General features: G+C 41.2%; 1 protein-coding gene across 1 annotated transcript in view; it reads left to right on the top strand.

The window, feature by feature from the left end:
* HYDIN (HYDIN axonemal central pair apparatus protein) overlaps positions 1-27,037 on the top strand; it is a 356,564-nt gene that overhangs the window by 192,939 nt on the left and 136,588 nt on the right. The window contains 5 exon segments of the mRNA XM_043435789.1: positions 2,342-2,580; positions 6,737-7,010; positions 8,843-8,986; positions 15,935-16,078; positions 24,070-24,383. Of these exon segments, the coding sequence (XP_043291724.1) occupies positions 2,342-2,580; positions 6,737-7,010; positions 8,843-8,986; positions 15,935-16,078; positions 24,070-24,383 (1,115 nt within the window).

The raw sequence follows: 27,037 nt of genomic DNA, 5'->3' as shown, positions 1-27,037 counted from the left end.
ATTTATGCATATAAATATTTCTGAGTAATTTTTTTCTCAAAACAAAACAGTACTGTTAGAATTAATATAAATAATAGAACAATCAAAATAGGGATATGGTGCTTTGTGTTAATTTTGAGATACTGTTTACATGTAAAATGAGAGTGGAACAAATTGAATTTTATTAAGCAATGGCATAAGATAGTTAAGGATCACACTCTCTGATAATTAAGCTCAATTTCATATTTAGACAGAAAAGAAAATGTGTCTGGAGATTTATCATACAAAGAATTTCAACGTCTTCTGCTCCAAAAATGCAGCTTGTTCTTTATATTTCCCTGAGACACTTTCACCATAGCCTCCTTCTGACTTGCATTTTTGTTTTGCATGGTTGTCTCTCTGAATGTCATTATTATAAACTTCTTGGGGGCAGAAACTGTGCTTTGGACATTTTTGTGTCTCCCGCAATATCTTGACCTCAGAACCACTGAGCGTGTATTTGCTATATGCACTTAAAAGTATTTGCTTTTAACTACATATAAAACAATATGCTTATCAAATTTGCAGATGACTGGGAAGGATGAGGAAAAGTAGCTAATAAGTTGAATGTCATAATCAGAATTTTAAAAGATCTCAAAAGGCTGAAAAATGTATAAAAAGAAAAGTAAATAATAAAACTGAATTCAAAAAACACTGCAATTAATAATATGCTAGATGTATTTAACAGTGAATTATATACAGTTGGAGAAAGAATTATTGAACTGGAAGACAGCTCAGAGGAAATCATCCAAAATGAAGAGCAGGGAAAGAAAGGATGGAAAATGCAGATGAAGCGTGTGAGGACACACTAGGAAAGTCATACCCACTTATTATGGAGTAATATAAAGAAAGAAAAAAGAATGAGTCAGAAACAGTATTTAAACACATAATTGCTGAGAGTTTTTCAGAAATAAAGATACCAAACCACAGATTCTGGAAGGGTAGCAAATTCCAAGCAGGATATACAAATAAACTCGTAACTGGACACATTGTAGTGAAACTGCACTATAATTAATCAAATACAAGGAGAAAAGTCTTAAAAGCCACGGAAAGTAGATTAACACTAAAGACCCAGAGTTTATATTTTTAAATAAGATGCTTATAGCTTGAGTAATTTTTTTTAGTTATTATTATTTGACATGTTAGCCAAATTTTCAACTTACTTTGGAGCCATAAGAGGTTTTCTTCCCAAGTTGGAGGTGTAATTTGAAGGGTTGTTAAACAAGAGAGGGAGATTCAATTTGTTCTATTTAGCTCCAACGGAGTTGACCAAATACCAGTATATGGAAGGTCAAAAACAAACAGATCTCTGCTTAATGTAAGGAAGACATACCAGATATTATGGATTGTTAAAAACCAGGGATATGTTACCTTAGTTGATAAATGAGTTCTCTGACATCACAGGATTTGATTAAAAGGCAGATATATAAGTTCATCTAACAAGTATTTATTAAGCATCTACTATGTACCAGGCATAATTATAAATACAAGAATGACTATAACTAAAGAGACAAAAATCCCTTCTATAGAGAGTGTATATTGTAGTGCAGGGAGAGCAGGATAATGATAAGTCAATCATGTACTATGTTAGAAGATGGTAAAAAATGGAGCAGGGTAAAAGTATAAGGAGTACTGGAGGGGGAAGGTTTTCAACTTGAAATGTGGTGGTAAGTGTAAGCTTCATTGCCAAGTGTTGTTCAGTCAAAGACCTTGGGGAGGAAAGAGACTGAGCTATGAGGATCTAAGCAGTTAAAGGGAATACATTGGTGGGAGTCACTCCCAACTCTATTATTTAGTCCTGTAACATGTTTTAAAATAAGTTTGGAATTTTAGCAAATGAAATTCTCTTGATTATTATGAAATAGTAGAAACCAAGATGATTTTACATTGTTTTTATTAATGAAAGCTGTTCACCCCTACTATGACATCACAGAAACTTTGCACTTGAAAAACATTTCTTTTAAAAATTTCAAATTTCAGGAAGGATTTTGTACCTTCTGTTGGTGTCTCAGAATTTGGAGATTAGAGCAGATAATTAGTATAAGTTTGTTAGAGAGCTGGGCTGTCACATTATGAAAAAGATGTAAGGAATCTTCACAGAGCATTCAGAAGTAGAATTGTAGGTTTGCTCTTCAGAATCATATTTGCTTTTTGAAAAAAAGAAAAGCCAACAAACACCCAGCTGCTTTGATTCAAAAAAATAATGTTTGTCTCTGATGTTGAATTCTGCAGTGCCAGGCATCTGAAGTATAGAGGGCTTTGACATGTGCAGAATGAAAAGCCAAGAATATCTTCACAGTTAACTTGTAGTCTTGTTTTACAGGCACACAAAAAGTCCCTTTGGACCATTGAGCCCAGTGAAGGCATTGTTCCCCCAGAAAGTGATGTCGAACTGACACTGACCGCCAACCTGAACGACATACTGACATTCAAAGACACAGTCGTTTTGGACATTGAAAATAGCAACACCTACCGAATTCCTGTCCAGGCTTCAGGAGTTGGCTCCACCATTGTTTCAGATAAGCCCTTTGCACCAGAACTCAATTTGGGAGCACACTTTAGGTAAAGAAATATCATGGACCAATTTTTATATATATCATATATATTGCATAAACTGAGCACCACTTCTACTTCGAAAAATTATTTTTAAGTAAATAGAACTAACCTCCTCATCTTCACTTTCCCTCCTCCAGGTGGTTCATCAGCCACAAGGAGACATTTTCTAGTCTTAGTTTGGTTACATACTGCAAGCTGTATCCCTCTGCACTAGAGAAGAGTTGGTTCATAGGAAGGGTGTTATTCTCTAAAACTTAGAGTGGATTCTCTGTGACAGATTTAGAATCTCAGCCATGATTTCTCTTCTTTGATTTCAATACATTGCTAACTTCTTTCCATGAATGTAGAAAATAAAGATGCAACTTAGTGATAACATACATAGAATATAACTAGGAAAGTAAAAATATACTGCAAATGTACCTTTTCAGGTATTGCAAAGCCAGTGACTTTTTCCTGTATCATGTCCTCTGCTTGCCTCCTTACCATAGAGCCAACAATTGAAATGATTGTGGTTGGCTTCACCTGATCACTCAGGAAACGCTAGAGAGCCTAGATATTTAAATAACAGGTGGTACAGTATAGACACTCTGAGCAGAATGATGTAAATGTAACTCTTAAAATGTGTGGGGTTTGAATACTAACCATGGAATTTGGTTCATGCTTCCTCATAAGAGTCACACGTTGTCACTAGTTGACTCTCATGAGCCAGCTGAATTGGTACCTGTTTGTTTCAATACTGTGAACAGATCTCAAAGGGATGCTCCTGCCTTCTGATCTGATGCCCTGAAACCAAGATGGACACATTGTTAAGAGAAGGTGTACCTGACAAAATAATCTTAAGAGCCGTCTCCTCCTGTCCATTAACTATAAGCCAGGGCATTTTGTCATTGCGTACCATGCCTTTGTTTCCAGATTTCTTTGTTAAGTGCATTCAGATATAATTATAGAAAACAATATACTGCAAATCAGACTTAATTACATGTTCTTCTTAATTTACAAATAGTGTCAAATACCTGAGAAATCTGTATGCAGGTCAAGAAGCAACAGTTAGAACCAGACACGGAACAACAGACTGGATCCAAATTGGGAAAGGAGTACATCAAGGCTGTATATTGTCACCCTACTTATTTAACTTATATGCAGAGTACATCATGAGAAATGCCAGACTGGATGAAGCACAAGCTGGAATCAGTATTACTGCGAGAAATATCAATAACCTCAGATACACAGATGACACCACCCTTATGGCAGAAAACAAAGAGGAAATAAAGAGCCTCTTAATGAAAGTGAAAGAGGAGAGTGAAAAAGCTGGCTTAAAACTCAACATTCAAAAGACTAAGATCATGGCATCCAGTCCCATCACTTCATGGCAAATAGATGGGGAAACAATGGAAATCATGACAGACTTTATTTTCTTGGGCTCCAAAATCACTGCAGATGGTGACTGCAGCCATGAAGTTAAAAGACGCTTGCTCCTTGGAAGATAAACTATGACCAACCTAGATAGCATGTTAAAAAGCAGAGACATTACTTTGCTGACAAAGGTCTGTCTAGTCAAAGCTATGGTTTTTCCAGTAGTTATGTATAGATGTGAGATTTGGACTGTTAAAGAAAGCTGAGCACTGAAGAATTGATGCTTTTGAACCATGGTGTTGGAGAAGACTCTTGAGAGCCCCTTGGACTGCAAGGAGATCCAACCCCAGTCCATCCTAAAGGAAATCAGTCCTGAATATTCATTGGAAGGACTGATGCTAAAGCTGAAACCCAGTACTTTGGCCACCTGATGCAAAGAACTGACTCATTGGAAAAGACCCTAATGCTGGGAAAGATTGAAGGTGGGAGAAGGGGATGACAGAGTATGAAATGGTTGAATGGTGTCACCAACTTGATGGACATGAATTTGTGCAAGCTCTGGGAGTTGGTGAAGGACAGGGAAGCCTGGCATGCTGCAGTCCATGGGGTCGCAAAGAGTTGGACATGACTGAGTGACTGAAATGAACTGAACCGCAAAAGATATTCTGACACTTGCCTATAATTAGAGGGTTAGCTGATAGTTTTCTATGAAAACAGAAGCAATATGTAACTTTTAACTGCCAATTTCTGCTCTGCCTAAACTCTACTGTCCTTCTTTTTGACATAAAATCTTGATGCCAGCAATCTGCAGAAGAGTCATCAAAAGCAAAGGTGGGAAAACTACAGCCCATTTCCTGTTTCTATAAATAAAATGTCATTGGACATATTTTCAGGGCAGGAAATAGAGAAGGAGATATAGAGAACAGACTCGTGGACATAGTGGGAGAAGGATAGGGTGGGACAAATCCAAAGAGTAGTATTAAAACATACACAATACAATATGTAAAACAGATAGCTAGTGGGAAGATGCTCTACAACGCAGGAAGCTCACCCCAGTGCTCTGTGACCACCTAGTAGGAGGGGAAGGGGTAGGGGGTGAGAGGGAGGCTCAGGAGGGAGGGGACATATGTATACTATGGCTGGTGCGTGTTGTTATATAGCAGAAACCAACATAACATTGTGAAGCAATTATCCTCAAATTAAAAATAAATTAAAAAAAAATAGTGTTATTGGAACACAGCCATGGCTATTCATATACATGTATCTTCTATGGCTTCTTTGACACTGCAGTGGAGAGTAGAGTAGTTGTAATGGACCACAAGGCCCAAAGGAAAGTGAAAGTGAAGTCACTCAGTCGTGTCCGACTCTTTGCGACCCCATGGACTGTAGCCTACCAGGCTCCTCCGTCCATGGGATTCTCCAGGCAAGCAAGCATACTGGAGTGGGTTGCCATTTCCTTCTCCAGGGGATCTTCCCAACCCAGGGATTGAACCCGGGTCTCCCGCATTGCAGGCAGATGCTTTACCATCTGAGCCACCAGGGAAGCTCTAAAATATTTATTATTCAGCCCCTTACCGGAAACATTTGCCAACTTTGGGGACATAAGATCTAAAGAAATACTCAGATGCCAGCTTTTCTGATGGCATATTTTTGAACAACAACTTTGAGTTTTCAGAGCTTCTGTTTCTTCGTCAATAAAATGGGAGTAAATATACTTATTATTACTGGGTTGCTGTGATGGTTAAAAGATATACTGTGAATAAGTGACAGAGACCCTACCTAGTTTATAGTATTTATTACTTGTTATTTCCCCCAAAAGTGTACTTTTAGCCATGAAGTCTAACTACAAAGTAAAGACTCCAATGAGGAAGCCCTGTTGGACATATATTTAGATAAAAGTGGTTGTACCTGACAACTGGCACTCATTTTTTATTAAGGCTTATTATTAGATATGACATCTTTCCAAAGAAGGGACAGATGAGGTGAAAACTCAAAGTCCCTCAAAATTAAAAATAAATTTAAAAAGTCCTGAGATGAGTTTTTCCCTGAAAAGAATATTTTAAAGTAAGCTTATAATCAGTTTAAAAAAAAAAAAACACAAAAAACACATATAAACCACCTCCAAGATCTTATAAATCACTGTAGCTTGCAAAGAACCAGACAATAAAGAGGTACTTTATTTGTGGAGCAGATGAATGAATAAGTGAATGAAATAGTAGCATCTTTAAAGCACATGAGTCTAAGACAAATGACCAGTCTGGCTGGTGTTCTAATCTATTACAATCTCCTTGACTGTAAGGCTTAGAGGATGTTTTGTTTCTCTTTGAAGTTCCCTTCAAATTGAGTCCATCACAAGGCATTTTACTGGTCACTAGAAGTTTACTCAATACAATTTGAAATAAGCTTCTCCTCCAGGAGGTATTTTATTTTCACTCCTCAGAACCATTTCTCGCAAATGAAAGTGGTTTTCACATGATCTGTATCTTTGTGTTCTGTGGTGGCTTCTCCTCATGAGAAACACTGAGGACACAGGAGCCACTTCCCCACAACCCCTTCCCTGGTGATGGTAACTCAGGGACCCTATGAGTAGATGACCCTATGAGGAGATGCTACATTGTCCTATTACTGTAGCAGCTCCTAAAGCATCACTGTTTAGCCTTTCTACATTACAAAAAAAAAAAAAAAAATACTGATGTCTATTTTTTTGCTCACTTTTTAAGTATTTCCAGAGGGATAAATCCCAAGGGTGTAGAGCTGAACAGAACAACCCCCAGGGAAGTCCTATGAATCCCTCCCTCCTCTTTTCCAGCCTGGACACCTATTACTACCACTTCAAGTTGACCAACAAGGGACGTCGGGCCCAACAGTTATTCTGGATGAATGAAGATTTCTGTCCCCAAGAAAAGTTGAGCAAGAAGAAACTGACCAAGAAGGATCGTGTGAAGAGCCAGCCCCAGGTCCAGTGCTGCCAGGCACCCAGGGAGCCTCACGGCCCCGTATTTCAGCTCCACCCCGTCAGGATGGAGCTGTCCCCAGGCCAGACGATCGATGTGATACTCGAAGGCTATTCTACCACTCCCAGGGTAAGAGGACGCCATGTTTAGAAGCTGTTATTCTCCTAAATAAATCTTTGCTCTGTTTCTTAGGTGAGTCTCTTGACATTTATCTGAAGGAAGGCTATGGTTTCTCAAGGATTGCATACAGCACTGTGTTACCATGGCAGCACCCATTCCATTCAAGATTCAGCACTGTGGAGTTTTCTGTTTGTTTCTATAGCTGCCGTGAATCCAATCTTAAAATACCATTTAAAGCAGATTCTCATCCCCAGAGTTAATAAAGCCAGTAGGTCTCTGGTGGAGGGACAACCAACGTTCAGGCAAAGCTAGGCCCCTTATTAACACTTTGCAGTATTCACTTAATATTTGTTTTTTAAAATGTTTTTATAGTCCATCTTGGCTGCCTCTCCTATCTAGGTATTGGAACGTCTTCACTTCCTTTCCTCTCAGCCTGAGTTGAAAGATTCACATTTATAATCATTACCTTTTTATGTATGGATAAAAGAGCTGCATTTATCTTCAACTCTGATGTTCTGCTGTTATTCACATTATCACCATTCTGCTAAAGACACTTAGGCAGATCCAACCATGTGTCTGTTTATTCTTATCACCTCATGGAGGTTAGAAACCATCAAAAACATAAAAATCTGAAATCATTTATAAGCCTCTTCACAAAGACAGACTTTATGAATGAGAAACGGTGGTTACCTGAGCTTCTGCTCATGTTACCAAATTGGGATGTGATGCTGAACTTTCTCCTCATGAAAAAGGAAACAGTAATAAGTTGTCTCCTAGCAGATGAGTTGGGAAATCTGGTCCATTGCTTAGCTCCTCTGGGGTCACAGGGTCACTTTGTTTCACTTAAATTGTTTCTTCACAGAATATTTTCAGGTAAAACACATCCTCAACTTAAAAAAGACAGTTATTTCCCGTGGTGGAGTGTATAATGTGTTCTTTCTCTCTCTTACTGAGGGGTTTAGCCAACTTTCACTGAGTATGTACACACGACAAACACCAGAGTAGGCACTGAGGATGCAAAGATGAATAGAATGCAGCCCCTCAGCCCAATACTGATGGTCCATTGCAGGAACATGTTTACAATGTCATTATCAGGAGTTGGCTATTTTTAAAGCCATTAAATCTGAGCTGCTGGGGTTCTAAATTCAGTTGTAGCCTTACTAAAAGCTTCGCTGAATGTTCTTCCAAGTTCTGCTACATAAGTGAGATGCGTCTTGAATTCATTAACATCTGAAACCTTAGCCAGTCTTCAATAAAGGCTATTCATGATATAAATTCACTTTGGGTCCTTTCTACTTTATAAAAATCTAGGCTTATTGGGTCCAAAGAAGTATCTGTTACCGTATATGATTTTTAAATATTCAAATGTGAAAGGTAAAATTGTTCCAGTCAGTTTCCAGCTAGCTTGGTAAGAAATCATGTAACTACCGTTGAGCTCTAAGCCTGTGAAGGTTTTTTTTAAACTGAAGTGTAGTTGGTTTACAATGTTGTGTCAGCCTCAGGTGTCCAGCACAGTGATAGCCTGTGAAGGATTTTTATCTGCCTCGTCCATCACTCTTTTGTGTATCCAGTCCCTAACAGCCCCAGTGCATAATAGATCTTCCATAAACATACTGGATAAACTGGATGTAAATTGATTGTGCCCCCAGGGACAGTCAGAAGTAGATACAGGATCCACCCTGGCCATATCTAACCAATCCCCTCCCTGACATGCACTGCTCAGAAAACTGTGCTCTTCCCTGGTGTCCCCAGGCAAGTAGTTGAGAATGTTTGCTGTTGGTTGAGAATTAAGTTTTCTGAACTATGGAGGGTCCACAAATGCTGGTATATCTTGTCCTCAGGTAGTCAAGGAAAAGCTGGTGTGCCACACCATCATTGGGTCGCAAAAGGGGAAGAGCCTGGTGATGACTGTGAACATCATCTGTGAGTTTGTGGCGCCATTCATCCAGCTCTCCACCAAGCAGCTCGTTTACCGACTGGAGAAGGTCAGTGAGGCTGTGCAGCGGAGGGCCGGGCACTCTCCTGCCAGGGGTCCACATGTTCACACTTTCATTTAGGAAGCTAAATCAATGGGAATCCTGTTAGACCCACACCCCACCAATGTTTTTTCAACTTCAGAGGCCAGTACACATTCAACTAAAAATTCCTAATCTAAGCCTACATTCCTTTGAAAGGTGAATTGCCACGGAAATTCTATTTCCATCATTTCTGATGTATAAGACCAAAATGAAGGGCTATTCCGTGCACTGAAAATGCATTTCAGTCCATCATTTACTCTACATAGCTAAAATTGACATCATAGTACAGAAATGGTTGGATAAGAATCTTTGATAATTATAGTAACCAGTTAGAATAGCTACCCATTACTGATTGGTATGTACTGGGCATTGAGCCACGTTCATTACACGCATTGCCCAGTTTCCCTCATGACAGTCTATGTGGGAAGGTCTGATATCTTTCCTGTGATATGCAGGAGGAAACTGAGAGATAAGTTAAGCTATTTTGTAGATCACCTAATACTGCTTGAAAATCATTGGCTTAAACTATTTGATTCACATTCTTTAATTCATGTGCTTATACCTGTATGTGACCTTATGTGCCTTTAAGGGTGAGCAGTAAGTGGGGGAGGCCCAGGACAAGGAAGAGATGGTATGATTGCTGCTCAGGGCAGGGGGCAGGCATGGTTGCGAGGAGAGGGAGATATCACAGCAGGACTCAGCTTACTCCTAGGCAGGTTTCCAGCAGAAAATTATTTATTATTCAAAACAGGTATGTGTGGAACATCTCTGAGTTGAGGGCTGTGTTGGTGCTGAAAATCTGACATAGTCAAAGCTGAGACACTGGTTGAGGTTACAGACTGTAAACAAACTATGAAACTTTAATTGTTTAAATGGCAGTCCTAAACAGTACTATGAAGAAAAGATACAAGATGCAGTGAGAGCATGTGTCAGGAGACATGACCTTATTTGTGCATGAGGTCATAGATGACTTCCTTGAGCAAACACCTCAGGTTGGGACTTGAAGAACAGCAGTCTGGTGATGAGAGAGGGGGAGAGAATTGTAAGGAACAGCACATGCAAAGGGCCTGAGTCAGGAAAGAGCTTGGTCAACATAAAAAAGCTGGAAGTCCACCTTAGAGATTATGCCAAGAATGACAATGAAGTCCATCTGGAGAAGTGGGGAGGGGCCAGATGTGTGCGGCGTGACTGGGACATGTGTTGTGAACTTTGGGTCTTGCTCCGGGTGCCCATTGGAGGGCTTTGGGGAAGGGAGTGACATGGTCAGATGTATTCACTGAAGCAGGTTGCTGAGTGGAATATGTATCCAGACCTACTGTGTGCCAGGCCCTGTGTTGGGTCATAGAGATACAGCAGTGAGTAGTCCCTCCCTGATGAACCTCACAGTCAGCAGGGACGACCAAGCCTTAAGGAAGATCCCATAGGTGTGTTCTGTGCTGTCATACAGAAGGTCTGGGTGTGGCAGTCCCTACCCAGGTCATGAGGGAACCAACTGGGATTCCTTTTACTAACAGAGGCTTGAAGGAGAGTGTTCAGAAACATTTGTTCTGGTAACGTGTTCTGTAAGATTGTTCATATTAAATAAATACCTGTTGAACACCCACCATGCATAAGGCGCTCTGCCAGGAGATGAATAAGAGAGCTTATTGGCTAGTATAAGTGATGAGATGTATTAACACAATTCAATTCAAGTCAACAAATAATGTTTCAGCACTTACTGTGTTTTTAGTCAGTAGAGACAAGCAAAAACTCTAACATTTCACAGACTGGTGGAGAATGAAGAAGTAGGATTGTGTTTTCAGTTACAGGATGCTAAACTGACTTGGTATCAAGAGATACCTGAAGTAACAGACAGGTTTGGCCTTGGAGTACAAAATGAAGCAGGGAAAAGGCTAACAGAGTTTTGCCAAGAGAATGCAGTGTTCATAGCAAACACCCTCTTCCAACAACACAAGAGACGATTCTACATGTGGACATCACCAGATGGTCAATACTGAAATCAGATTGATTATATTCTTTGCAGCCGGAGATGGAAAAGCTCTATACAGTCAGCAAAAACAAAACTGGTAGCTGACTGTGGCTCAGATCATGAACTCCTTATTGCCAAATTCAGACTTAAATTGAAGAAAGTAGGGAAAACTACTAGACCATTCAGGTATGACCTAAATCAAACCCCTAATGATTATATGGTGAAAGTAACAAATAGAGTCAAGGGATTAGGTCTGACAGACAGAGTGCCTGAAGAACTGTGGGCGGAGGTTCATGACATTGTACAGGAGGCTGTGATTAAAACCATCCCCAAGAAAAAGAAATGCAAAAAGGCAAAATGGTGTCTGAGGAGGCCTTACAGATAGCTGAGAAAAGAAGTGAAAGGCAAAGGCGAAAAGGAAACATACACCCATTTGAATGCAAAGTTCCGAAGAATAGCAGTGAGATAAGAATACCTCCCTAAGTGATCAATGCAAAGAAATAGAGGAAAACGAAAGATTAGAAAGACTACAGATCTCTTCAAGAAAATTAGAGATACCAAGCAAGGGAACACTTCATGCAAAGATGGGCACAATAAAGGACAGAAATGGAATTGGACCTAACAGAAGCAGAAGATATTAAGAAGAGGTGGCAAGAATACACAGAAGAACTATACAAAAATGATCTTTACGACCCAGATAACCACAATGGTGTGATCACTCACCTAGAGCTAGACATCCTAGAGTGCAAAGTCAAGTGGGCCTTAGGAAGCATCACTACGAACAAAGCTAGTGGAGGCGGTAGAATTCCAGCTGAGCTATTTCAAATTCTAAAAGATGATGCTGTGAAAGTGCTGCACTCAATATGCCAGCAAATTTGGAAAACTCAGCAGTGGCCACAGGACTGGAAAAGGTCAGTTTTCATTCCAATCCCAAAGAAAGGCAATGCCAAGGAATGTTCAAACTACCACACAATTGCACTCATCTCACACACTAGCAAAGTAATGCTCAAAATTCTCTAAGCCAGGCTTCAGCAATACATGAACCGTGAACTGTCAGATGTTCAAACTGGATTTAGAAAAGGCAGAGGAACCAGGGATCAAACTGCCAACATCTGTTGGATCATAGAAAAAGTAAGAGAGTTCCAGAAAAATGTCTGCTTCTGCTTTATTAACTACACCAAAGCCTTTGACTGTGTGGATCACAACAAATTGTGGAAAATTCTGAAAAAGATGGGAATACCAGACCACTTTATCTGCCTCCTGAGAAATCTGATGCAGGTCAAGAAGCAACAGTTAGAACTTGATATGAAACAACAGACTGGTTCCAAATCGGGAAAGGAGTACATCAAGGCTATGTATTGTCACCCTGCTTATTTAACTTATATGCAGAGTACATCATGTGTAATGCCAGGCTGGATGAAGCACAAGCTGGAATCAAGATTGCCTGAAAAAATATCAATAACCTCAGATATGCAGATGACACCACCCTTGTGACAGAAAGTGAAGAAGAACTAAAGAGCCTCTTGTTGAAAGTGAAAGAGGAGAGTGAAAAAGCTGGCTTAAAGCTCAACATTCAGAAAACTAAGATCATGGCATCCAGTCCCATCACTTCTTGGCAAATAGATGGGGAAGCAATGGAAACAGTGAGCGACTTTATTTTCTTGGGCTCCAGAATCACTGCAGATGGTGACTGCAGCCATGAAATTAAAAGACGCTTGCTCCTTGGTAGGAAAGCTGTGACCAACATAGACAGTGTATTAAGAAACAGGGACATTACTTTGCTGACAAAGGTCTGTCTAGTCAAAGCTATGGTTTTTCCAGTAGTCATGTATGGATGTTAGAGTTGGACCATAAAGAAAGCTGAGTGATGAAGAATTGATGCTTTTGAACTGTGGTGTTGGAGAAGACTCTTGAGAGTCCCTTGGACTAAAGGGTGGTCAAACCAGTCCATCCTAAAGGAAATCAGTCCTGAATATTCACTGGAAGGACTGATGCTGAAGTTTTAATACTTTGACCACCTGATGTGAAGAACTGACTCATTGGAAAAGACCCTGATGCTGGGAAAGATTGAAGGCAGGAAGAGAGGTTGATAACAGAGGATGAGATGGTTTGAATACATCACGGACTCGATGGACTTGGGTTTGGGCAAGCAACAGGAGATGGTGATGGACAGGAAAGCCTGGCATGCTATAGTCCATGGGGTCTCAAAGAGCGGGTCCATGGGGTTGCAAAGAGTCGGTCCAGGGGGTCTCAAAGAGTTGGACACGACTGAGCAACTGAGCTGAACTAAAACTGACTTGACAGTCTCCCTGAGACACAAAGAAAATACTACAAGAATTCCTGCTGTAGCTATCAAGTTTTCATCGCTGTTTTGAATTCTTCCTTTTTTTAAGTAATCAGGAAGGATGTTTATTGGTGATAGCTGTGCCAAATTTGGTGGCATCGTATTTTCTCTAAATGTAGCCATTCAGAGAAAATTCAGTGAAGATTTATTGAATAGTTATTCTGTGCAAGACATTGCAGCGTATGCAGCTTAGTTTCTTATTAGATTATTTTTTCCAAAGCTCATAAACATGTGTGGATAATGTTCCTTTTCTTTTCTTTATTTTCTTAAGCCTTGTTTTTAGTTAATGCATATTCTTGTCTAAATGTCTTTTGCTTGGATTTATCACTGGAATAAAACAGCAAATGTTTTGAATATGACAGTAACTTGTTGAACTAAGAAATGAATTGAGTCATAAGGCCCCGTTTGTTTTTGCCTTTCTCTACTTCCTCCCAAATGTCACAAGTTTGCAATCTGCCCTACTACGGTATTTTTCATCGTTCATTTCCTGCTCACATTGAATCCATATCAGGGGCAATGAAGAAATGTTACTTCATTACCTAGGATGTGCAGGAGACCTGTTAGGTCTTGGTGTTCAGGTTTAATTGCATAATATCCAGTTATCCATTCTTGTCTCCTTGTTTTCGGCTCAAGGCAGTGTATCTGATTTAGCACATTAGACTATAATGATACCAAGCCTGCCTATGAGAAGAATTTTTCTATAACTGTTTCCTCAGTTTTGATCTACTGTGTAACTGTTGTACCATTCATAAGCCCCAGAGATGAAACCACATCTCTGTGGAATTGAAAAGGTCAGTTGAAACTAGCAGTCAGTTTGCTTCATGAAGTCCAGCAGCAAATCCTGTCTGCTGATATTTGGCGAGACAAACAAGCCAGAAGGGGTCGTTTTAAAATAGAACAGGTTCTCCATGCATCGACTCTCCCATCACTGTCCTCTAAATGGCCTCTTGCCAAAACAACCGAGTGTGGCTTTTTCTCTTCAAAGCTACCTGCAGTGACACAGCAGGCCGGGGGGAAGGTCAAAGGTGCTGCTCCATCCTGCCCCAACTTGTAATATGCAGTCTGCGAGTGCACAGTGAACCCAGGACCTATGTCACCATGTTAGAGGGAGAGAAATAGTGGCAGCTTCTCTTGGGAGGTTTGAACACTGAAGGAACTTCAGGCATCCACAAAGGACTAATGGGGTGCAATTGAGGCAGAAGGCTCAAGCCAACTTTATGGGCTGAACATTGTGTCCCCCCCAAATTCATATGTTGACACCCTAATTCTTTATATAGTGTTGTAAGTGGGCTTTGAGAGTATAAGATCATGGAGGTGGAGCCCTCATGAGTGGAATTAGTGCCCTTATAAGAAGAGATAAGGGAGATGATCTCTCTCTCAGCCATGTGAGGACACAGTGAGAAGACAGCCATCTACAAACCGAGAAATAGGCTCACTCCAGACACTGGATGTGCTGGCACCTTGATCTTGGCCTGGCTAGCCTCCAGAACTTTTAGACATCAATGGCTGCCGATTTAAACCACCCAGTCTGTGATATTCATTACAGCAGCCTGAGCTAACCAAGACATCATGGACACTGGTCACCCTAGCTCCCTCAGACTATGCTGGGCAAAGGATCAGGAACAGAGGAAAACCTGGAATCAGGGGGATTTACCTTAAATTCGAACAAGGAGAAAAAGTAAATCAAAACAAAGAGGCCTGGGAAAAATAAGCTAGAGTTGTTGGAGGAGACAGGGAATGAGAGGGAGCTTGTTGGAGGCCAGAGACTAAGGTTTCCGGTCCCCTCCTACTGATATTAAAGGACTCCCTTTCCAAGATACACAAGGAATAATGTGGATCCCAGAGTCAGAAGGAGAAAACTTCAGTCTGAACAGAAACTTCCAGTTCAAGATCCATTTCTGATGCTTTCTCCAGTTGAAAATGAAATTTGATCTAACAGAGTGAAAGGTGCTTCTAAATCACCTCTTCCATTGTTATCAGGAAAATTTATAGAAAACAGTTATGAGCATTTCTGATATAGCAAGGTGAGTATATTTGCAAATTGGGTGTTTTAAGCATGAAAAAAATATTGTGTAAGGAAAAAATGTTTTATTCATTATAATGATGCATGGATTCTTCTATAAGATACTACTAACTTTTTAAACTTTTGTTTTGTGATGCTGTGGAAACTTCAGTAGTAGTAGTTCTATTCAGAGGCATGGCTTATATAGGGTTTTTTTTTTAACCAGGTAACAAGGAAGTAAGACAATCTAATCTGTATTTTATGGCTTAACATAGGATCATTTCTAGTGTGATAGATAGATACATACATACATAGACAATTCTATACCTGTGTCTTCATCTATATTAATCCCTTGTAGAGATTTAGATAAATCATTGTTAATGTATGGAAGACCACTGAGATGTGAATCTATATAATATATAGATATATATTACCTATATTTAGATAGATGGTTGGATAGATGGAGATAATATAAATCCATACATCCATAGATATAAACAGAGAGAATGCTAAATCAGCTGTTAACAGTGAATATCAGACCTTTGTTGCTAAAGGCTTACTGTGGTTTGTTTCCTCTTTTTTCTTTTTTTTTTTTTGCAGAAACCTAACACTATCCTAGAACCTGAATACCAGCCCTTGGCCATAAAGAACATTTCCACGCTGCCTGTGAACGTGTTGCTCTCAACAGGTGGACCCTTCTTTATCTGCGAAACTGATAAATCCCCACTGCCCTCAACTCCTGAGGTAACTAGATGGAGGATTTCCTAACTCCCAGCAGGGAGCCCTGTGTGTGATAAAGGAAGAGAATAGTATCAGTGCACTGCCAAATTTCAGTCCAGAAAAAAAAATGTAAAGAATCTTGGAAACAGAGAGGAAAAATCTAAAATGAGTCAAATTTCAGTATCAGTTGGTAGGAAAGCTATTATTAATGATGAAAGAATTTCTCACTCATTATTTTGATCCTTCCTTTCCTGCCTGTGATGATGAAACTGATCTTTAGAAAACGGTGACTTCCCAGCAATAAGAGGAAAGATCTTAATGTCCCTCAAATTTGACCAAAACTCAAAGCTCAGGCCCTGAACCAGCCAGCCTGTCTCCAGATACTGAGAAATGGGAACCGGGCCACAGGAGGAGGCTGTGAGCTCCCCTGGCCCCCGGCCTGGAGCTGGATGCGGTGTTCCCTGAACAATCCCACAGGATCATCCATCCTTGGCTAGACGTGAGGACACCAGAGGGAATGACTGGGCCCTGCAGCAGGGGCTGCTGCAGAGGGAAGAGGACTGAGGAGAGAGCAGCCCCACACCCCATGGTGTTCAGTCTCTCAGGGGGACAGCTGATGGAGAAATGATAGAGGAGGCAGGAAGGGCAGGCCGAGTGGAGGGCGCCTGTGACTGAAGGATGTTTGCTATGGAACAGGAGTGGAGATGACTGAGGCATGGAGACATGCTCGGGGGGACAAGTGTTTGTGGGAGATGGGGGATGAGCCACTGGATGAGAGGGTATTGCAGACAGTACTGCACCACCACCCTCCCCTGCCCTTCCTTCCTCACTGATTCTTTAGGGTCTCATTCAAGCATGACTGCTGGGAGGGCGGAAACAGCTAAGGTCTCTGAACAGAAAAATAAAAGGAGAAGATGATTATAAGCAAGAGGCAGATGAAAACCTCCTGCGAGGGAACCTGTGCAAAGAAGAAAAACACAAAGTACAAACAGGGAGTTTTCTACAGTCTCAGAGAAATGACAGACGATATAACCTGTCTTTAAAAAGAGCTCAAGGACAAGATACAAGTGTTCAAAGAGGAGACGAAGAGTGAACTGAAGAGCAGAGGAAGACAGTTGGATGAGAAAATGAAAATTCAGGCACGAGCAGTTTTCTCTGTCTTGGGTCAGACCCCATCTTGTCCCTCCTGAAATCTTAATAAGATAAAAGTAGAAATGTTCAAAAGGAAAGCCACCCAGAACAATAAAATGAAAGGAGAAGACAGTGGGTGTAACCAATTAATGAGAGATTTAAACAAATTCTATAAGATAGAATGAGGAGGGGAGTGGGTAGTCAAAAAGACAAAGACGTAAAGCACAGGAAATTCTCCAGTGAGGCAAGGCAGTGTGAGTCCTTTAGCTCAGGTGGCCTGGGCTGAGAGGCACCAGCTGTGAACACAAGGGACCCTGTGTGCGCCAGCCAGCTGTCCTGACCAACTCCACTCAGAAGACGTGGGCAGCGGGCTTTCATCCCAAGACGTAAAGATAAATGCTCTTCCGCAGGGAAACTCATCAAAGTGTTCTGGGAATTTAATGTGTCCTGTGTCAGTGTGGATACCTCAGAGTAATCCCTGGTATCTGAGTTGTGTGCAACACCTGGTCATCCCCTCTCTGACCAAAAAAGCTCTTCCATAGACCCATCCTGCTACCGGAATTGAGAAATGGTGGCCTTGGGACTGTTGGAATGGCAGAGTGGGTCAGGAGCTACTGTTTCTTGTAATAAATCATTTAGTACAGTTTGACCTTTTATATTACTTGCACATGTAACTTTTAATAAAAGCATACATATAATTTTAAAAATAACTTCTACAAATCAACAGGAAAAGTACCAACAACCCAGTAGAAAAACAGGCAAAATAAATGAACAGAGTTTACAAAAAGAAAAAAGCTCTTAAATATATGAAAGTATGTCCCACTTCACTCATGTTAGAAGCAATGCAAGTTAAAATTACTATGAAACAACATTTTTTTCCTGTCAGACTGGTAAAGAGCAAAAATTGGATAATTCTCTATGTTGGGGGGCATGTAGAAACAGGCACTGTGTTGGGGAGTATACAGTGGAAGACAGTATAGCTCTCGTTATCAATATTTTAAATGCCTATACCCTCTGACCTCTTCATTCTACTCCTAGGAATTTATCTTATAGACATAGACACAATATACGAGATAATATGTATCAGTTCAGTTCAGTTCAGCCGCTCAGTCATGTCCGACTCTTTGTGACCCCATGAATCGCAGCAGCCAGGCCTCCCTGTCCATCACCAACTCCCGGAGTTTACTCAAACTCATGTCCATCGAGTCAGTGATGCCATCCAGCCATCTCATCCTCTGTCGTCCCCTCCTCCTCCTGCCCCCAATCCCTCCCAGCATCAGGGTCTTTTCCAATGAGTCAACTCTTCTCATGAGGTGGCCAAAGAGGATATTAATTGCAACATTGATTATAAGAACGAAAGACTGGGAGTCAATATCTGTCAATAGGAAATTGCTTAAAAAATGATGGCAGAATTTTATGCTGGAATAAAATGCAGCTATTGAAAAAGAGTGAGGCAGCTCTGTATGCACTGATGAGTTATCCCCCAGTGGAAAAAGCAACATGCAGAACAGGAGTGCATAGCTATCATATATGTAAAAAATAAAGGAATACATATGTGAATGTGATTTTATATTAATGTAATATCTTTATGTTCATACAAGGACAAATAAAACACTTGTGTAATCATAATCGCCTCAGGGGAGGGAAAGAGTTCACTTGAGTTACAGGAGGGGAGATGGGCGCAAGGATAACATGGTTTTCATTGTCCTGTCTGTTCAAATATAAAAATGAAATATTTTTTTAAGATTAAAAAAAAAAATAAGGCCACACTTTGTCCTGTAACAAAATGATGTAGAATATTCAACAGGTAGATACATCTTAGTGAAATTACCAGTCTTACGATTGACCAAAGAATTCTATGGCTTTTAAAGAGGAGACCCACCAAGGGAAGATTTTAGACTTACCTTAGACTTCTCCACACTTTCTGATCAATTCTGTTGATCATAAAAGGATGATAGTCATTTCAGTTCAGTCGCTCAGTCGTGTCCGGCTCTTTGCGACCCCATGGATGGCAGCACGCCAGACCTCCCTGTCCATCGCGAACTCCTGGAACTTACTCAGACTCATATCTGTTGAGTTGGTGATGCCGTCCCACCATCCTATCCTCTGTCATCCCCTTCTCCTCCCATCTTCAGTCTTTCCCAGCATCAGGGTCTTTTCCAATGAGTCAGCTCTTTGCATCAGGTGGCCAAAGTATTGGAGTTTCAGCTTCAGTGTCAGTCCTTCCAATGAACATTCAGGACTGATTTCCTTTAGGATGGACTGGTTTGATCTCCTTGCAGTCCAAGGGGCTCTCAAGAGTCTTCTCCAACACCACAATTCAAAAGCATCAATTCTTTGGCGCTCAGCTGTCTTTATAGTCCAGCTCTCACATCCATACAAGACTATTGGAAAAACCATAGCTTTGACTAGATGGACCTTTGTCAGCAAAGTAATGTCCCTGCTTTTTAATATGCTGTCTAGATTGGTCATAGCTTTTCTTCCAGGAGCAAGCATATTTTAATTTCATGGCTGCAGTCACCATCTGCAGTGATTTTGGAGCCCAAGAAAATAAAGTCTCTCATTGTTTCCATTGTTTCCCCATCTATTTGCCATGAAGTGATGGAGCCGGATGCCATGATCTTAGTTTTCTGAATGTTGAGCTTTAAGCCAGCTTTTTCACTCTCCTCTTTCACTTTCATCAAGAGGCTCTTTAGTTCTTCTTCATTTTCTGCCATAAGGGTGGTGTCATCTGCATATCTGAGGTTATTAATATTTCTCCCGGAGAGCTTGATTCCAGCTTGTGCTTCATCCAGCCTGGCATTACACATGATGTACTCTGCATATAAGTTAAATAAGCAGGGTGACAATACATAGCCTTGATGTACTCCTTTCCCGATTTGGAACCAGTCTGTTGTTTCATGTCAAGTTCTCACTGTTGCTTCTTGACCCGCATACAGATTTCTCAGGAGGCAGATAAAGTGGTCTGGTATTCCCATCCCTTGAAGAATTTTCCACAATTTGTTGTGATCCACATAGTCAAATGCATTGGCATAGTCAATAAAGCAGAAATAGATGTTTTTCTGGAACTCTCTTACTTTTTCTATAATCCAACAGATGTTGGCAGTTTGATCCCTGGTTCCTCTGCCTTTTCTAAATCCAGTTTGAACATCTGACAGTTCACGGTTCATGTATTGCTGAAGCCTGGCTTAGAGAATTTTGAGCATTACTTTGCTAGTGTGTGAGATGAGTGCAATTATGTGGTCGTTTGAGCATTCTTTGGCATTGCCTTTCTTTGGGATTGGAATGAAAACTGACCCTTTCCCATCCTGTGGTCACTGCTGAGTTTTCCGAATTTGCTGGCATATTGAGTGCAGTACTTTCACAGCATCATCTTTTCGGACTTGAAATCGCTCAACTGGAATTCCATCACCTCCACTAGCTTTGTTCGTAGTGATGCTTCCTAAGGGCCACTTGACTTCACACTCCAGGATGTCTGGCTCTAGGTGAGTGATCACACCATCATAGTTATCTGGGTCATAAAGATCTTTTTTATATAGTTCTTCTGTGTGTTCTTGCCACCTCTTCTTAATATCTTCTGCTTCTGTTAGGTCCATACCATTTCTGTCCTTTATTGAGCCCATCTTTGCATGAAGAGGACTTCCCTTGTGGCTCAGCTGGTAAAGAATCTGCCTGCAATGTAGGAGACCTGGGTTCGATCCCTGGGTTGGGAAGATCCCCTGAAGAAGGGAAAGGCTACCCACTCCAGTATTCTGGCCTGGAGAATTCCAAGGACTGTATAGTCCACAGGGTCGCACAGGTCTCCGGTAGCTCGCCATGATTGTATAGTGGTTAGTACTTGGTATTGTGGCCGAAGCAACCTCGGTTCGAATCCGAGTCACGGCATTGTGGCAACAATGGCATTGCAAGGGGCCTCTCTTTTCAAATTCCTTTTGGGGCTTCCCTGGTGGCTCAGATGGTAAAGCTTCTGCTTGCAATGCAGGAGTCTTGGGTTCGATCCCTCGGTCAGGAAGATCCCCTGGAGAAGGAAATGGCAACCCACTCCAGTACTCTTGCCTGGAAAATTCCATGGATGGAGGAGCTTGGTAGGCTACAATCCATGGGGTTGCAAAGAGTTGGACATGACTGAGCAACTTCACTTTCTCACTTTGCATGAAATGTTCCCTTGCTTGGTATCTCTAATTTTCTTGAAGAGATCTCTAGTCTTTCCCATTCTGTTGTTTTCCTCTATTTCTTTGCATTGGTCGCTGAGGAAGGCTTTCTTATCTCTCCTTGCTATTCTTTGGAACTCTGCATTCAAATGGCTATATCTTTCCTTTTCTCCTAACCTTTAACTTTTCTTCTTTTCCCAGTTATTTGTAAGGCCTCCTCAGACAACCATTTTGCCTTTTTGCTTTTCTTTTTCTTGGGTATGGTCTTGATCCCTGCCTCCTGTACAATATCACAAACCTCCATCCATAGTTCTTCAGATAGTCTGTCTATCAGATCTAATCCCTTGAATCTATTTCTCACTTCCACTGTATAATTGTAAGGGATTTGATTTAGGTCATACCTGAATGGTCTAGTGGTTTTCCCTACTTTCTTCAATTTAAGTCTGAATTTGGCAATAAGGGATTCATGATCTGAGCCACAGTCAGCTCCCAGTCGTGTTTTCGCTGACTGTATTGAGCTTCTCCATCTTTGGCTGCAAAGAATATAATCAGTCTGGTCTTGGTATTGACCTTTTGGTGATGTCCATGTATAGAGTCTTCTCTTGTGTTATTGGGAGAGGGTGTTTGCTATGACCAGTGCATTGTTTTGGCAGAACTCTATTAGCCTTTGCCCTGCTTCATTCTGTACCCCAAGGCCAAATTTGCCTGTTACTCCAGGTATCTCTTGACTTCCTACTTTTGCATTCCAGTCCTCTATAATGAAAGGGACATCTTTTTTGGGTGTTAGTTCTAGAAGGTCTTGTAGGACTTCATAGAACCGTTCAACTTCAGCTTCTTCAGCATTATTGGTTGGGGCATAGACTTGGATTACTGTGATATTAAATAGTTTGCCTTGGAAACGAATGGAGATCATTCTGTTGTTTCTGAGATTGCATCCAAGTACTGCATTAGGGACTCTCTTGTTGACTATGAGGGTTACTCCATTTCTTCTAAGGGATTCTTGCCCACAGTAGTAGATACAATGGTCTTCTGAGTTAAATTCACCCTTTCCAGTACATTTTAGTTCACTGATTCCTAAAATGTTGATGTTCACTGACATGTAATAACTGACATTTATATACCCTACACTATGTGCTAGGCACTGCTCTGAACATATCACCAATACGTTAACTCATTTCATCCTCTTAGAAAAGAGTTAGGTACTATTACTGCTCCTGTCTTACAGATGGAGAACCTAAAGTCTAGGAAAGGCAAGAAGCTTCACCCAAGTTCACAGCGTGACTAACTGACAGAGCCAGAATTTGAACCCAAGTAGTCTGGCTCCAGAGTCCATGATCTTACAATTAATATCTCTTAAATAAGAATTTTTCCTATTTTTTAAAGTGCAAACATGATTTTTTAAAAATAAATTAGTCTAATTCCATTTTTGTAAAATTTTATTTATCCATTCGTCATGTCTGGACTAATGTTTTACCAAATATGATCTCTGAGAAATAATACCTGGTGAAATTTTGGATAAGTTTGTGACTTCTTCTTGGTGCTTTTGTATTTAAATACTCAGCATCACAGTGTCTAGTGCTGCAGGTGCCATGGTCTACAAGAATGGCTTCTAAACTGTGCCAAGCCACCTGTGCCAAGTGGCTGGCAAGGCTCTCAGAGGAGATTAGCCAACTGGGGAGTCACTACCCTCTCTCTGACTCTTCAGTCGGGTAATTGGCTTTATCCTCTGAAGCCATCTGATCATGTCAGTGAAGTACGTGGTTAAATACCTGAACCTTAAAACTCAGTGGAGAGGAAAGTGCTCTGTAAACAGATTTGTTCCTGTGCTGTATTTTTCCTGACTTCCTCAGGGCACTTTCTACAAAACCAGGAGGTGGCTTTCATGCCGATTAAATGTGGGGATTAAGGGATTCCTAAAAAAGCGAACTCAGGGCCAGGCTTTCTTTGGGAAGGTGTTTCTGTGGCCTTGGTATCAAGGAACACATGGGGATTTGAATCAGAGACGAGAACAAACACAATCTCCCGAACAAACTCTGTACAGCTCTGGAGTGTCATTTTAAGTTGAATAGAAAACAGCGGAAAGTGAATAACACTGTGCGAAGTGTTAGAATTGCAGACGTTAGAAAAGAAATTAAATTACCTAATCCATCCCTTTCTGGGTCAGCGTCTAGGGGGCCCCTCCCCCAGTTCTTTAGAAAGCCTTTTTAAAAATTTTCTTAAGCAAAGAACATTTCCCACTTATCTAGGAAGACCGTTTTGCAATCTAATTTATTTTCAGTTTTTATATGATTTTCAGAATATTTTATAATAGCTATTCATTGCAGACGTTCCTTTCACAACTCCTCAATCCTTAGAATCTCACGTTTATCAAAATCTCTTCTTTCAAATCATTTTTCTCCAAATTTTCCTTGCTTTCATTTTCAACTATTGAAAAATATGTGTGTGCATAGAGATTGAGATAGAGATGGATATATGTAGATATTGCCATCAGTATGTCAGCTGTTTATGTAAACTGTGGATGCATAGTTATGGATTAAGTGTGTGTGTGTATATATATATATTTACATATATGTGTGTATGTATGTGTTTCTTACTATTGTGTGTGTCTGTATGTATGTATATGTATGTGTGTGCACATAAATATATGTAAATAACTTTGGTTGTCCTATTTCATATATCAGGTTGGAAATGCATAGTGTAGAGGTTGGTAATTCCCCATTATCTTTTTTGTAGCCTGTTAAACTGGAGGTCGGTGAAGTAAAAGACCTGCTGGTCAGATTTGACCCTTCCTACAAAAATGATCTGAACAACTGGGTGGCCGAAGAAGTTTTAGCCATCAAGTATGTGGAGCACCCTCAAGTGGACACCCTGCACCTGCGTGGAGAAGTGAATTACCCCAACCTCACCTTTGAGACCATGGAGCTGGATTTTGGCTGTATCCTGAATGACACTGAGGTGATCCGCTACGTCATGATCACCAACTGCAGCCCCCTGGTTGTGAAGTTTCGCTGGTTCTTCCTGGTGGACGATGAGGAAAATCAGATAAGGTACCGACCAGCAGGGTGATCCTGCAGAGCTCTCCTGTGCTTTCATTTTTTTAAATCTCATTTGGACTTTGCACTGAGTTTCCTGTATTCTGAGTCCTGGTCTTCCGTGAATATTTTCCTTTTTTACCTTTTATTTATTTATTTCTGGCTTTGCTGGGTTTTCTTTGCTACATGCGAGCTTTCTCTAGTTGCAACAAGCAGGGGCTACTCTTCAGTGGCGATGCCTGGGTTTCCCATTGTGGTGGCTTCTCTTGTTGCAGAGCACAGGCTCTAGGGTGTGTGGTCCTTCAGTTGTTGCAGCTCTTGGGCTCTAGAGCACAGGCTTCCGTAGTTGTGGTTTATGAGCTTAGTTGTTCCACGACACGTGGAATCTTCCCAAACCAGGATTGAACCAGTGTTGCCTGCATTGGCTGGCAGATTCTTAACTGCTGGACCACCAGGGAAGCCCTCAATAATACTCTCAGTTGGGATAAAGTTCTACAACTGATCACTGACAGAGGAACAAAGAGCCATGATCCATCCTAGGTTTCACAGGAAAAGCAGATAAAATGCCCATTGCCACTAGATGAACAAAGTGATATACCTAAGCCTGCTCTAATTTTGAATCTAGTGGTTGGATCTTTAGAGATTTATCACTAAAAATAGTCTTTGTCGAATTTCCTTAATAAGCATTTCAAACCCAAGGCGCAAACCGAGTAGGACAATACATGAGGCATGTGCTTCTCTGAACTCTACCTTCTGCATATTTCAGTGGGTTTTGTTCTGGCCCATGAATGTACATTATGTGTATAGGCATATACTCATATGTGGGAGTGTGTGAGGGAGATGGCGAGCACTGAAAGGGAAAAGGTTTCTTCACAACATTTAGGTTTAGAAGTGTCTCTCCTATTCAATTAGAAGCTAAATTCAACTTAATTTGAAAAACACTTCTTTACAGAAACGGAAACAGCCTATGTCAGTCAGGCCTTAATAACAGTTTCATCTGGATCAAAAGCCACATTGGTGGCCAGGATGAACAGGCTTCTGCATGTTTCCTTGTTGGGTGTTTGGACAGCTTGGACAGTTTTCAACACCTGAATATAAATGACCATTCTTAACTGGGAATATCTCATGTTGTCTCTTGGCTAGTCGATGCTTCCTATACACAGTCCTCATCTTGTGTATGACAGCCATCCTTTCCTTTAGCGTGCCTGTTTCCGTGGTAACTATGGCTTGCTCTGGATGTCTTCCATAAACATTGATGATAACCCGGTGTAGCACTGAAGCCGGTTCAGGGCCTGAGTGGGGGAGCCTACTCATTCAGGTGCCAAAGACTGACTGTCCAGGTTTGGGGTGAAGTTTTGTAGATGGTAAACGTTTAAAGTAATTATGGAAAAATCAGTCAACCCGACCTCATGAGTTTCGAATACCAGATTGTATGAAGTTATTCTGCTGTAACACAGCTAAATGAATTTATCCCATCTGGGAGCAGGGGACATGCTTTATTTATTTTTTTTGTTTTCGAGAAGCCATTTCCATAATTTAAAATAATGACATTTTGAAAGTGTACTTGGCCAGTACTGGAGGTGATGCACTTAATTTTTCATTGGCTTAAGCACTCATTTGACCTTTATTTCCCTTTCTTCTTTGTCTTCTAATATCTTGATATTGAGCCTCTTGCTTATATTTCATTTGTTCATTCAGAGAGTCTCTCGGAAACCATTTGATAAGTGACTCTTATACACCAAATACTTTGTGAGGCATCAGAGATAGAGAAGTAAGACATGATCCCTGGACTGAGGCTGTTGGGGAAGCAGGTGTGTAAACCCCGGTGGGCGGGTAGTGCCAGGCTGTATGAGAGGCCACGGGGATGAATGCTCACAGGAGTCAGAGAAGACTGCACTGAGAAGCACAGGTAAATGCTCCAGTCAGAGAAGCAGGGAAACATCCTCAGTTACAGAAATAGCACGTATAGAAGTTAGGATTCATGGATCCTGTCGCAAGTGACAGGGAACCTGGCTCTTATGTAAAAACGAAAAACAGAGTTCATTCACTGGTTCCCAGAGCTCAAAATTCCAAGTGCATTTTGGCTTCTGGCCTGGCTTACAGGAAAGACTCAAAGCATGTCCCTGGTGCCAGCCTCCCTGTCTCAGCTCTGCTCTCCTTCACATGTTAGCCGTGTTCTCAGTGCTGCCAGCACTCTTGGGGCCATGTCTGTGCGATTGTGAGCCACTGGAAAGGAAGATGAGCCTTGGTCCCAGAACTTCCAGGAAATTCACTCTGATGGGACCATCTTAAATCACCTCCCCTGTCCCCTCCTCTCCCCAGTCCCTGTCAGGAGAGGGTGAAGCACTTGATTAGTGTTGACCTGGTTGCATGCCCCATGCCAAGGGCTGCCCTGGTGACTCAGAACCACATGGACTGAAAGGGTGGGAGTGGGGCACACCTCCAGACAAAAGCTGCAATACGGGGGGAGGAATGCAGGGAAAGCAGATGGTACCCACTTGTCAGTGTCGCCAGGGGCCACAAGCAGCACAGACTTCATCGGTAGGGGGCAGCTGGGGAGAGGAGTCTGGGCAGGCAGACTGGCGGAAGCACATGAGAGGCCTGGGATTCCATCTTAAGGACCTTAGACTCTTTCTTGGAGGCACTGGTGAGATTTGTAATCAGGAGAG

Source organism: Cervus canadensis, chromosome 18 (assembly GCF_019320065.1).
Source record: "Cervus canadensis isolate Bull #8, Minnesota chromosome 18, ASM1932006v1, whole genome shotgun sequence".
Classification (NCBI taxonomy): domain Eukaryota; kingdom Metazoa; phylum Chordata; class Mammalia; order Artiodactyla; family Cervidae; genus Cervus; species Cervus canadensis.
Note: the sequence above shows the minus strand (reverse complement) of the source record. Positions and strands in the feature narration are given on the sequence as shown.